General features: G+C 46.6%; 2 protein-coding genes across 3 annotated transcripts; one reads left to right on the forward strand and one right to left on the reverse strand.

The window, feature by feature from the left end:
• The first annotated feature begins 49 nt into the window (after nucleotides 1-49).
• Nucleotides 50-4,317, forward strand: CISD3 (CDGSH iron sulfur domain 3). Its single transcript, XM_083408817.1, has 4 exons — nucleotides 50-210; nucleotides 2,018-2,146; nucleotides 2,467-2,737; nucleotides 3,903-4,317. The coding sequence occupies exons 1-3, from the start codon at nucleotides 133-135 to the stop codon at nucleotides 2,653-2,655; spliced, it is 396 nt and encodes a 131-aa protein (XP_083264943.1). The 5' UTR covers nucleotides 50-132; the 3' UTR covers nucleotides 2,656-2,737; nucleotides 3,903-4,317.
• On the reverse strand, nucleotides 4,249-13,547 carry LOC310662002 (coenzyme Q-binding protein COQ10 homolog B, mitochondrial-like). 2 transcript variants are annotated; one of them, XM_083408794.1, is made up of 5 exons: nucleotides 11,330-13,530; nucleotides 9,639-9,821; nucleotides 8,300-8,492; nucleotides 5,968-6,072; nucleotides 4,249-4,970 (listed from the first exon to the last, which is right to left on the reverse strand). In XM_083408794.1, exons 1-5 carry the CDS (start codon nucleotides 11,407-11,409, stop codon nucleotides 4,812-4,814), a joined length of 720 nt encoding a protein of 239 aa, XP_083264920.1. In that variant the 5' UTR covers nucleotides 11,410-13,530; the 3' UTR covers nucleotides 4,249-4,811. The 2 variants fall into 2 exon arrangements, with proteins under 2 accessions (XP_083264920.1, XP_083264919.1); XM_083408793.1 differs by lacking the exon at nucleotides 4,249-4,970 and having other exon boundaries at nucleotides 5,123-6,072; nucleotides 11,330-13,547.
• Nucleotides 13,548-13,777: the final 230 nt, after the last annotated feature.

Consider the following 13,777-nt stretch of genomic DNA (forward strand, 5'->3'; position numbering starts at 1 on the left):
GGCTGCCGGCGGGGCGGAAACAGAAACACCTGCGGCTTCCGGTGGGGCTGGTGCCTTGGCGCGGGGGACCGCGAGAGAAGGTGACCCCTTCCACGGGGGCGGAGTTCCGCCGGCGCCTCTCAGCTGCGAGCGATGCCTGCGCTGCGCGGAGCCGGCGCTGCCTTCTCGAGCGCGGCTGGCTCCGTCTTCCGCCGGCTCGCCTCCCCCCAGGTGAGCGCCGCCGCCGCGGGAGCCTCGGGAGTCGGCAGGCGGCTTCACAAGCGCGCCGAGCCGGTGGAGTCTGGGCGTCGTTTGCACGCGCGTTGCTTTTGCACCCAAGGGCGATTCCGTGGAGGCTGCAGCCCGAGTCACACTTGCTCGGGGTCAAAGCCCCGCAGAAGCCAGCGGCACCTTCACCTCTGGGCGTGGGGTCAATTGAGCCCGTAGCCCGAGCGACTTCTGCTCCCGAATTCGCACGTGCATCAGTTGAGACACGTGTTGAGTCTCTCAGCTCGCATTGGGAAAGCAGAGCACGCTACAGTACTTTAGTACTCCTGATGATGGACGCAACTGAGTTTAGAGGTGGGGGGACAGGACGAATCACGCTTATGTGCGTGTTTGCGGCAGAGATTTTGAGCAGATTTTCATGCCCCTCACCAGGGAATCCTGGGACTTGCCTGTCCCTTATCAGTCTACAGTTTCTATTATTCTTTGGGCAAAAACCTTACCCCACATGTGCTGGCTCGACCCATTCCGCATTTGTAAAAATAAAGTCGTTTACTGTGGCGGCACCTACACTTTGGAGGTCCCTGCCTCCTGTTGAGATCAAGCAGGCACTTTTCACTGTATTCTTTGCTTAGAAAGTTGAACTAATTCTAACCTATTTTAGTATTTTAACTTTTGTATGTTTTGAATTAGAGTTGTAATTTTTTAAAAAATACTGTTTTTATCATCGGCCTTGAGGGTTTTATCTTTTCTACAATCAAGCGGCGTATACATTTTATGAAATAAAACAAAAGCCATGACTAATATTAAACTACTTACATGAGTATAGATAACATTATTTGTATAATAGAGTTGGGGGCAGTGGAAACCCACAAACCGATGAGTTCTGTCTTCTTGCTGCAAGCCAGGCCAGCGGCTACTAACCATGATGGGTATCTTCTACCTCCAGTGGCAAAGGCAACATGCCTGTGAATACACGTTGTACTATTGTGCTGCTTCTGGGCTTCCCATCGGCATCTGCGAGAGCAGAATCCTGGACTAGAGGGGCCTTTGACTTGTTCCAGCAGGGCTCTCCTCATGTTCACCCATCAGCCACAGAAGTGCCCACAATGGCACACCATGAGCAGAGAGGCCAAACTGCTGATCAAATAATTCTTATGACTCAAGGAAGTGAACCATAGGACAAGCCTAAACTCATCACCACTCCCACCCTGATCACATTTCCATTAGTCATTTTGACCTGGGAAACTCAAATACGTTGATCATTCGAAAGCTGTGTGTGCCAGAAGGTGGACTTGTATATAGCAAAAGCCAGATGACCGAAATGCACTTGGGATGCACCCATCTGCTCTGCTAAATGACCAGTAGCCTTTGGCCTTCTCTGAACTGCCACCTGGTGGCGACTCTTCCATTAGGCTTACTGAACCATTACCTTCCTAGCTGGTCATTATAAGAGCTGTAGCAAAACGAGACAAGTGTGTGTCCTGCTTTCTGCAGCATGTTGTGTGCAGAAATGAAACTTGTGCATCTCCATCTTGTGGAGTCAGTTGGGGTCCAGATACAGGAAGAGCTTGAGCTTCTTCCTGCTTCTGTCATCTTCTGCATGCCAAGATAGGGTTCTTGGGCTGCAACCAGGAAGCTCCCCACAATGCCTTTAATTCCACCTGTGCCCTGGGAAATGAGGCTGCAGGGATGTTTGCTGGTGGCCAGCTGCTGACTGCAGTAAGCCTGTTCACTAGCTAGCCTGCTGCCCTTTCCCTTTAATAATCTTCATTCTTTCCACCACTCCCACCCCACCCTGATCACATTGCAGATAAGGATCTCTTCAACTGCTTCAGCATCTTCAGTCCGGCCAGTGATCGCAGCCAAACAACCCTTTCCGGTGGACCTAGCAGCAGGGAAGCGTTATGCATGGTGTGCCTGCGGTCACAGCCAAAAGCAGGTAAACCACCTGTAGTCCTTCCAGATTTCCCTCTGTATAAAAATCTTGTGAAATAAATAAATAAAATGCTGCAGTTCTTGTGTCTATGGGAACATTGTTTCCAAGAACAGAGAGGTTTCAGAAATCATTGCCTCAACCCAACCAAAGTACCACTCAGAAAGTGGTGCTGGTTTTATTTACACAGTCCCAACTGATCTGCTAGGACTCTGATGGATCAACACCAAAACTGTAATGGAAACTCCATTGGCAGTGTGATGGGTGTGAGCGAGGGGGTTGTTCTGTGTTTTTTAAAAACTCTTACTTTTGTTTTGCTACGACAGCCATTCTGTGACGGGTCCCATAATAGATGTGCCCCGGAAATCTCTCCCCTGAGATTCAAACTGGAGGAGGCAAAAGAGGCCTGGCTTTGTGGCTGCAAATACACCAAGAACCCTCCATACTGTGATGGCACCCACAAAGAGGATTTTGTGCAGAAAGCTGATCTCCATTCCCACCCACAGTTGTGCTGAAGGAAGGAGAAACCTTCATATACAGGGTTTCATATACAGAAACCGACTGGACGAATCAAGCATGCGGTACATGTATGTGCAGGTATGTTTCAATGGCTGGGAATTTGCCGCTTTCTGTCCCTCCACCCCCATTTCTTTATTCTTAAATTTTTTTGAAAATAGAAATTAATCCCCCCCCCCCCCCGTAATTCTGAATACCTTTGAGATTCCACCCCCACCCAGGCATGCAGTGACCTCCCTTTTCTTGGGTGGTGCCATTTTAGTTATATCATGCTTGGCACTCACCACTAGATTTGAGAAATAGAGGGAATAGCTAGGTTTGTTCCGTAGCTAAATTTGCTTGCGTGAGCATAATGAGGTTTGCTGGCATCAAAGTCCACAGGGCATAGCCTTCGATGTCCTTAGAACAGTTCTGCCACTCGGCGGAATGCCAGCTTCCTAGGCGTCATCTCTGTTGATTAAGAAGCCAACCCTGTCAGCAATTCAGTGTTCCAGCCACATCAGGTACAAAGACCTGTGACGGGGCAGAGTGCAGAAGAGGAAAGTCAAATTTCATCATGCCAGGCTGCTTTCTGGCAGTCAATCCTAGCTACTTGTTTTTACTGCTTAGTGACATCTCGTTGGCACCTGGCTGTCTCAGGAGAATGAGTGTGCCTTTAGGAGTGAAGTCAAACTGTTGGAAGGTTACAATGCCTGCTATAGAGACTGATATGGGAGACTTGTTTTGTTGCAGCTGGGGCAGATGAAGGCGCCCAGTTGCGCTGCTGCAAATGCACTGTGATGTTTCTTCTGTGTTCCTACCAGCGGTCATTCCTCCTATGCTCGCTGCTATGGATGCATGACCTGACTGCCTCTCTGCAGGCACTGTGGTTGTCTGCAAGGGATTCCCACACAGTGAGGTTAATGTTGCCAGCCATCAAGTCTTGTTTGCAGACATCTTTATATTCTCACGGTCCTAGGAGTAAAGCAGATGTACGGAACCTTCACCCCTCCAGCTGTTGCTGAACTATAACTCCCATCCTGGGAGTTCAGGCCCCTATAACTGGGCCTGATGGGAGTTATAGGTCTTATTATTGCTTATTAAATTTGTTCAGCAACATCTAGGGACAAAGGTTCCCCACCCCTGGAGCAAGGGATTCCAATGGAACTTGAGTTTCTTCAACTTATTAGAAATTGTAAGTGCTTCTCTTATTCTCAGTATTCTTTTCCAGTTCTTAATGCAGTAACAAACTTGCATGTGTTTACAGGCTAGTCAAAGGGCATCAAGGCTGAGGAAGAAAACAGGAAAAGGGCAAGAGCTCTTCTGTCATCGAGATTTTTGTACGGTTACTCAGCTTCCTGGTCAGCTCACACATTCCAGCATGTTCCCACTGTGTGCTAATGCAGGAAGCAAAACTCACGTCCCTGCTGCTCCTTGACCCACTTCCTAGAAGCTCGCTTTTCCCAGGAGCTTTTGACCTACCCTAGAACTGTTCCTCACAGAGCCCTGGAGAACGTGTGTTGTATCAGGAAGGCTTAGGATGAAAAAACGTTCCAGTGGATTGTACTAAAAGGTTTTCAGAAAGTAAAAGAAGAATTGGGGCTTGGGAAGTATTGTAAGTATTCAAGTTTTATTGGCATTTAAAATAAAATAAATAAAGCACCACGGTTTTTTAAAAAAAACCCAGTGGGATTTATTTTTTTAAAGAATTGCCATTAAATAAATATATATATATATATATATCTTAACAAAATTCCATACATTTGCATTTGTCAATCATTGACAGAAGTGTCCTTTGAGGTAAGGACTCAAGACCACCAGAATTAAATATAAAATAAATTAGGATAAAACTCTCAATAAAATAATATCATTAATGAAATAATGTATTCCAAGGGTTTTGCGAGTTAAATAGGCATAAATAAAGCAATGTCCTTCCATATTATCTTGTCACTGAATATGCATTGCTAAACTATATATATTTACGTTGGCAGCTTTGTTGTATACAACTGCTATGAGATATGAGAATCATGGTATAGTGTTATAATATATATATATAAATTAAAAACACAAAGTAATGTCCTTAAAAAGTAAGAGATCCAGGCATGATGGTAAAGAGGAATGTTCTTCTGTAGACCAGGAAAGATTCCCCATACTTCAGTACATATGAGGCTATTCATCACGTGCAGCAAACTGTCTTGTGTGGTTGGACTGCAGCCTGTGGACTGTACAGTTTCTTCAACCGTTGTTCAAAGGCTGACACCATCCGCTTGGCTACCTCATCAAAGAAGAGGTTAGCCAGTTGGGAATGCAGAACTGACTTGAATTCAAAGGAGACCTGGGAGGGAGATAAAAACAATTAATACACTGATGCATTGGGAGAAGAGGAGTATTACATATCCTCCAACACCTTGACAGCAAAATCCAGCACACAATCTTCAGGGATGCCATGCTCCCATTTTTATTTTATTATTTTTTTTGAGAGAGAGAATGGTGGCCATTTTGGATGCCGTGATCTTGCACAATTTCATGCCATTATTTTCCCTTGAAAAAAGTGCTATTGGGGGGACAGTGCCCCAAAACATGCCCCCCACAAAAAGCACTTGAGGGTGGAATTGTGGAGTGAAATCGTGCAAGATTGTGGCATCCAAAATGGCTGCCGTTCTCTTGTGAGAAACAGTGGGGTGCCCCGTTTTTTCTGGGACACTTGCAGGGTTTGGCGGTATTCCTATGCCAAGGTGAGCGGCCACATCTGGCAGCCTTGGGCAGCTGTCAGGGCCCAATACTTGCCTTGGGGTCTACTTGGGAGGAGGGAAATTGGCCTAGTGCTCCAATAGGCAGCTAGGTCTGCTATTTTAATTTCCCTCAATGCAGCATCACTGTTGGGCATTGGAGACAATTTATGTGGCAAATGAGTGAAATTTGATTCTGCAAATTTAGGGCTGTATTTTGCATTTCTGCATGCAGAATTTAAATTAATGAGAACATCAAGAGGAGTTGTTGTTGTTTTTAACCAGGTTTCTACTTCTTGTGGCTGTGATACGTGGGTGAATGTGTAGGCCCAAATACTGAAAGTTGCACAAGTAGCTGAATAAAGATTTCTAGCTAACACATCTCTGCTTATGAAAGGCAATCAATACTTTTTTAAAAAAAGGCAACTGTGGAAGGATCTAATCAATTAATGACCCATATTGACAAAGCTGCAATAAATCCTCCAGCGTAATCTTTGAACCTATGATGAAACGGGACTTTGCCAACTTGCAGCTCTTAGCACACATCCTATTGGCCTTGCAAGTCACACCCTCGCCAGGAGCTGGCATACGAAGGGCACTTACGTAAAACTTGAGCGTGCAGCTGCTGTCCGGCTGCCCTGGACGTCCTGGTTCAAACTGCCACAGTGTTTCCAGATGCTGAAACAACCGTCCGTCATTACTTACAACCTGAAGGGTAGAGAAAACAGCACAGGGTTAGTGCTCACAGTTTTGAAATCAGTTCAAATACCCCAAAATGCACTGTCGTGAGTTCAACAAACCCGTTGTTGCAAGTTTTCATTTACCCTAGACAGATAGGAATTGGGACAAACTCTGTGGCTGAGTTTCCCGCATTTGGGGAAATCACAGGGGTCAGCACACTCTAGGTGCAGCGCATGAGCCTTATCCATGGCTTTAGTGTGCAGTAATTACACTAATTTGAAATATTATAAAAAGAGTGATGCTAGATCAGAAACTCCAAGCATAGAAGCCTCTCTGTCCCTCTCAAACAACCAGAGTTATATGCAGTTTACTACGATTCAACTTGAGCATAGAATTTGATATTGGGTCCAGAATTCAGTAGCACAAGAATGTGGTCAAATGAGAAACTCTGTTTCTGCAGATGGATCTGTTCCAGGTAGTGATAGAGAAAGATAAATTATATTCTGGAGTGAGGTAGCATAGGCAGCCTCAGTTCTCACCTTAAACATAAAAAATGTGGAAACTGTAGTCATCCTGATGCTGTTGGACCACAACTCCTATCAGCCCCATTCATTGAACATACTGGCTATGGCTGATGGGAGTTGGAGTCCATCAATCTCTGGAGGGGCACATTTTCCCACCCTGCCAGTGCCCATGCCTGGTGGGAGTGGGTGTGTGGGTGTGTATACATTTTTAAAAACAACACAGCTTTGCAGTTTGTAATAAACCTCTGGCCACATGCACACCATACAATTAAATCACATTCTGCACCACCATGAGTCCTGGGAATTTGCCTACTGTGCTACCATTCCCAGCACCCTTACCAAATTGCAGTTGCCATGATTCAAATATATAAAAGGATGTCACATAGAGGAGGGAGAAAGGTTGTTTTCTGCTGCTCCAGAGAAGCGGACACGGAGCAATGGATCCAAACTACAAGAAAGAAGATTCCACCTAAACATTAGGAAGAACTTCCTGACAGTAAGAGCTGTTCGACAGTGGAATTTGCTGCCAAGGAGTCTCCTTCTTTGGAGGTCTTTAAGCAGAGGCTTGACAACCATATGTCAGGAGTGCTCTGATGGTGTTTCCTGCTTGGCAGGGGGTTGGACTCGATGGCCCTTGTGGTCTCTTCCAACTCTATGATTCTATGATTCTTTCCTGGAAGCCATGCACTTTGGGCTTTAAGTGTATGGTGTGTACATAGCCAGAGTCAGAAGCTGAGAAAGCAGTCTTGTGAGATGAAAGCACAGCACAATGGTGCCCATCTCTCCCCCTTTCTGGAAATGTGGACAGTGGATCTGCTGCTCTCTACGAGTGTATATGTTCCTTGCTTTCTTTATAATCAGCCAATATATCTGTAAATAAAATTACAAGAACACTATACATCACTAGGGCTCTCTTCTCTGATGAGAACACAAACCCAGCTAGGTCTCTGCCTGCCTCTCCTTGAAACACTCTTTTGCAATCCCAGGTCACAAAGGTGGAGATAACAGAAATCTCCACATCTAATAGTTTCAACATTGCAGGCCCTCACACCAGCAAGTTCCAAAAGGCCTGTGTTGGGAGCAACAGGACTCTTAGCTCTGGTGAATTAAGTTTTTGAAGTTTCCAGTGTCCACTGACGTCATTTCTCCCTGGGTGTTATTTATCGCCATGTGAAGGAAGCATGTGCCAGAGAGGGGAAGTGAGTCAAGGAGCTGCTACATCATAAAACTGAAACCAGATTAAAACTGGTTTGATGGCAATAGCTCTCACCCGGCAAATTCCGGAAATCATAATCCTGGACCGCAAGTTACTAAGAAAGAATAACTCAGTGTGTTTGCTTTGATTGACAGTTTTCAGAGTTCGGCGCAGGTAGCCTTGACAACTAAAACAACCCCACTTGACACAGATGAGCCCTTAGCCCAAAGAAATGAAGATTGTAAGCATTTCTCATATTTCTGCTAATGGTCAGGGAGAATGGTAGTTGTGGTTCAGCAGAACTGGATGGCTAAAGGCTCCCCCCATCCCTGGTTAGCACTGTCAGCTCAAAAATGGCTGGGATCCTGGGATAAAACATTCCAGGTGAGTGAGTGTGGCTTCTGCAAGGGGGTATAATTCAATCCCTTGGTTTATAAAGTGACCTGTGACAAAACAAGAGCACACAAAACCTCGCCAGCAAGGTCATCGAAGGAAACACCCGAAGCATAAGCCCCATCCTCCAGTGCTTCGTTACCCGGATCTGATGGTGAGGCACCAAGGATATGTCGGAGGAGTAGCGCTCTACCACAGGAGGGAATCCCACTTCCAGTTCAGCCTGCAGGAACCCGTTGCGATGGGAAATGACGCGGGAGCCAGTGCACCAGGGCACAAACAACCTGTAGCTGCCCACATCTGCCACCGTATTGTAGATCTGCTCAATGGAATACCTGCAGGAGAAGGAGGTGCAAAGGCAATGAGTGAGAATGATCGGCCTGGAGTGGTGGGAAGTGGCAAAGCACAAAGGCTGTATAAAGAACATGGCTTGCTTGCTTGCTTGCTTTCACACACACACACAATCTAATATATATGGGAACTGCTCTTCTTGAGCTAAGCATCACCACAGAGCCTGTTTCTGATCTCTGGCATGTGTGAACTAAAAAATAAGAGGGTGTTTCTGAGTCATGTGCAGAGTGCAGCAAGCAGAGGCCTGAGGCGGCAGTGTCAGCTAAGTTGTTCTCAGAGAAGAGCTATTTCAATGGGTCCTGCTCTGCAAAGGAGTAACATTGGATGCAATCCTCTCTGCTAAACTACAAGTCCGACTGTAGTGCCCCAGTCATGTAAAAAACACAGCACAATGCAGAACTCCCATCAAACAGAAAAGTGTTGCTGCAGAGTGCTAGGAACAATGGGTGAAAATGACAGGGAGGCAGATTTCGGCTAAATGTTAGGCAAAACTTTGTAACAGTAAAAGCTGTTTGACAGTGGAACAAGCTGCTGCAGGAGAAGCTGGGCTCAACTTTGCTAGAAATAGTTAAGCAGAATCTGGATGGTTATCTGTCAGGGAAGCTACCTTATGCCAAGTCAGACAATTTGCTCATCTAGCTCAGCATTGCAGACACTGACTGACAGTGACTGTCCAAGATTTCAGGCAGGACACATTCCCAGCCCTACCAGAAGATGCTGGGGATTGAACCCAGGACCTTCTGCATGCAAAGCAGATGTTCTCCTACTCAGCTATGGTAAAGAACTGTAGTAGCATCCAGCCCTGAAAAACCTGCACTCGGCGGGTGTGTGTGTGTGTGTGTGTGTGTGTGTGTGTGTGTGTGTGTGAGTGGGTGGGTTAGACTAGATGTCCTTTAGGTTCTTTTCTGTATGATTTTATGTTGCCAGGGGGATGAGTTCTCTGACATGCAGTCTCTTGGAAGTTAGACATCCCTGTTCTATAGCATGAAATTTAAATGTATTTATTTTTTAAAGGAGGATCACTTCCATCATGCAAAACCATGTTGGCAATTTAGCTTGGATAAAGTTTTACAACTCTCGGTTAGAACTAAGCTAGGTGGGCGTTTCTCTCATTCTTTTGGCATACTCACGGGAGCTGACGGACTTCTGCATACTCCATCCGCTTGGCACCAAGCAGGGGGGCTGCCAGACTCAGGAAGGGCCGGCTCTGCTGTTTGGTGGCTGACTTTGAAGCCAGGGAGGAGCAGGTCTTCAGGATGCAAGGGGCAAGAACCCCTTTGGAGCTGAAGCGCCTGCAAGGTGGCAAATGCAATCTGCACCAAAAGAGGAAAGAAAGCACCAAATAAGGGAATCTATAAGGAGAAGGGAGTGTCCATTTCTCAGCCAGAGGGGGAAATGGGAAGCTACCACTATTGAGAAACCAGCACTTTCTTAGAAGTACCTAGAAGGGGAAGGTGGGAAATGGTCAAACTAGTTACATCCAGCTTTTTCTCGTGCTGATCTTTCGTTATTCATTAGTAAGGCACGTTCTAATATGGGCACAGGCCATCCCAAGTGAAACATATTAAGGCTGCAATCCCAGGCATGCTTAGCTATGGAGCCGTCTCTGCCATTAGGTAGCCAGAGACGGCTGCCTCAGGCAGCACAAGCTCCTATGGGGCACCTTGCCTGCCCCACTCACTCCTCCACTGGCAAAGAAGCACTGATTTTGGCCAAAAATGACCAAAATTGGCGCCGCTGTGTTGGCACCACTTCTCCGCCAGCAGCAGAGCAGGAGGGAAAGCAGCACTGGTAGCAACAGGTATGGTGGCAGGAGCAGGGCAGGGCAGTTTGCCTCCAGCAGCGGGACAGGACACGATACCCCTACATATCCTACATATCTAGGTGTTAAGTCCCATGAAACTCAATTGGACTTGCTACTTCCAAATTAAACTGGCTGCACAACCTATTGTTCTTAATGGGACAGTTGTGACTGACTATAATGTCACTCCCTCACTGAAATCCATGGGAATTCAGGATGTTATATTTTGGAAGGATTAAACCCTATTTTAATTAATTAATCACTAATAATAAACACAATCAAAGAGAATGCATTATTTTTATTGATACTACATAACTCACTTTAATTATTATTCATTTAATAATAGTTGGAATGATTTAAAACGTCTCTGCTAAAATGTTATGGTAAGGTCCATTCACTCAAATGGGACCTTAGCCGCTGAAACCTATGCATAGAACCTATATACACAGAAGTAAACTCCAATGAGTTCAGTTCAGCTTATTCCCAATTAGGTCTGTTAAGGTTTGCAGCCTAATTTCGGCAGGATTCCATGCCGTATATATACTTCAGCTGCTGCTTTTAGTGTTTAACTTATATTTTATTTTGCGTGTGCTATAATTGATATTTTAAATGGTTAAATCCCATGGTTAACCACCTGCAGCTTCTTGATAGGAAAAGGCAGAGTATCCGCCTTTTTAAAGAAACCACAGACATATACTCGAATATTGCTATTAACATTAAAACTACTATTCAAATAGCTCAGTCAGTAGAGCATGAGACGCTTAATCTTGCACTTTGGGCAAAAGATTCCTGCATTGAGGGAGTTGGGTCCCTTCCTATGATTCTGTAATTCAGAAGTTGTCTCTATGACGGGCGCTCAGCAGCCCAAAAGCTCTTCGGGCTGAAAGTTTGTGCCTTTGGGCAAGGCTGATCGCCCCGACGGCAGGCGCAAGCATTTGGGGAGAAGGCAGAAACGGCGGGACAGAAGCCGGATCCCCTGACCTCCAAAACCTCCCTTCTAGGATCAGCCCCCTCTCTTACCCGGCTCCTTTCGAGCATCGTGGGCGGGAGCCCATCTTCACCAAACCCCGGACGGCGAGGCGACCGCTTCTTCCTGCCATCGCTTCACGCTGACCAAGAGAGAACCGAGTGCTCGGGACGGACCGGCGGCTCGCCTAAAAAGTTACCCAGGTGCGTCATCGCCGGGGAGGGTGGGCGCGCCTCTGCCTGTGCGCGTCTGCGGAAGGGCCAGCCCCTTCCCCGCCTTCCTCGTGCGCGCCCGAGGTTGGGGGCGGCGGCGGAGGGGGCAGTTAGGTAATGCCGGACTCTGGACTTGGTGGCCTTGTGGGTGCCCCCGCTTCCCGCTTTTTAGACGGCCATGCGTAAGCGCGTCAAAATGTGGTGTAAGCCAGCCTGGTTGCGTTGGGGGAGGAGCCCCTCTACGCAGAAGCGCACCTGGGTTGCCTCGCGCCCTTGGCAAGGAGACCTGTTGGCAGCCCCGTCTCTTGCGCCAGCTCGGCACACTTGACAGGCGGTGGCTTTCCAGGATTTCAGACAGTGGCTTCACCCAGCTCTGCTTGGAGAGATCAAGGATAGAACCTGGGACGTTTTCATGCAAGGCAGAAGCTCTACCACTGAGCTATGGGAATGTGCCTTTGCTGGAACTGCTATAGCTACTGCTTTGGATTAAAACAGGCATGGAACAATTTGTGCTTGGCATTCTGACACTGAACATGGAAAGAGAGTAGAAAGAGCCTGATCTGCTTGCTTTAAGCCCCTGCTTTGTCTTTATTAACAAAATGTTATGTGTATATTTAACAAAGAAGAAATTAGTCCTAATATATACACACAAAGCAGATGGTGTCTATTATTTTTGGTTCAGCTTTGGAACCCTTAAAGGCTGAGCTAAATTGGAGCTGGCAATGGCAGCCCTACAATATTTGGGGGGAAAGTGCTTCTGAGCACATGTGGAGTACCTGTCATAATGCTGCTGCCAGACTCAGATCCCAACTTCTGCATCACAAGAGATTTATAGCTTTCAGATTCCAAGGCTGATATTTTTAATTTAATTTAATTTAATTAAGCCCTGTCAAGTCCCCTACTGTTCTGAGGGAATGTTTTGCATAACTGGAGTGTCTTTGGCTTTCATGCAACAGTGTCTTGCAGTTCCTTTGAAACAAACAGATTTTATTGTAGCACAAGCTTTTGTGGATCCAGAAGCATTGGATAAAGTAGACTCCACCCCATGAAAGCGTTTGGCACAATAAATCTGATGCCAAATGACTGTTTGCTGCATTTGCACTGCAGCTGCACATGGTTACTCCTCTAGAAATTTATTTTATAATTGTTCCTTGGCCTCAAGCATGTTATATAGGAACCAGGTGGGATTATTCACCTTTACATCAGCCAAGGCTCCCGTACCCTTAAAATGTGCATGACAGGCAAAACTTCAGCAGGATGACGTTTCTCCCTGAGAGAACTCGTGCAGCTGTTAAAGGCAAAAGATAGGCAAGCAGCCCAGAGCTTCCAAAGGGACTTGGGCAAAACAGCTGGCAAAAAACAGCAGGACTGTATTTGGAAACCCACTCCACATAGGATCTGAAGGCAGTTGTTATAAAACAAAAGATAGAGGTGTATTCTGCAAATCTTGTAATGGGAAACAAAAAGGGGCAGAAGTGCCGAGGCTCATTTCTTAAGGTAACATACTGGATGGTCATTAAGTTCTCTTGGTATCCTCTGTTAAGGAGAAGTAGGGTGGGGAGACTGGTTTAGCGTGTCTGGCAGCTCCATTGTTCTTCGCCTTCAGGTGCTAGGATACTAATCTCCCAACGGAGGGCACTTCTGGGCGGGTGCCTAGTCCTAACAGCTGCTGGGCACCATTTCTTTTGAGGGTCGGCCATTGCCATCATGACAGGCACAAGCAAGCAAAATGCGAAGCACATTGGCAGGCTTTCCAAACTGGTCTGGTGATGCCAGAAAGGGACACAAATGACCCCACCCCTTGCTCACTGCAGCTGCTATGGGGTGGCCAAAGAGAGAATTATAGGAGGCAATGCTGCACCATTAGCAAAGTCTGAAGGTTCATGGGGTGGAGATGGCTTGCTTGAAGATCAAGTTCCGAGGGCCTTCTGGTGGCTCCCTCATTGCGAGAGGTGAAGTTACAGGGAACCAGGCAGAGGTTATTTTCAGTAGTTGTGCTGACCCTGTGGAACATCCTCCCAGCAGATGTCAAACAAATAAACAGCTATGCAATTTTTAAGACACATATGAAGGCAGCCCTGCTCAGGGAAGTTTTTAGTTTGTGGTGTTTATTGTGCTTTTTTGGGTCATGGGTGGCACTGTGGTGTAAACTGCTGAGCCTCTGGGCTTGCCATTCGGAAGGTCGGCAGTTCGAATCCCCGTGACGGGGTGAGCTCCTGCCAACCTAGCAGTTTGAAAGCATGCCAGGATGCTGGGGATTGAACATAGGATCTTCTGCCGGCAAAGCAG

This window comes from Podarcis tiliguerta (genome assembly GCF_965153285.1).
Source record: "Podarcis tiliguerta genome assembly, chromosome: 13".
NCBI lineage: Eukaryota > Metazoa > Chordata > Lepidosauria > Squamata > Lacertidae > Podarcis > Podarcis tiliguerta.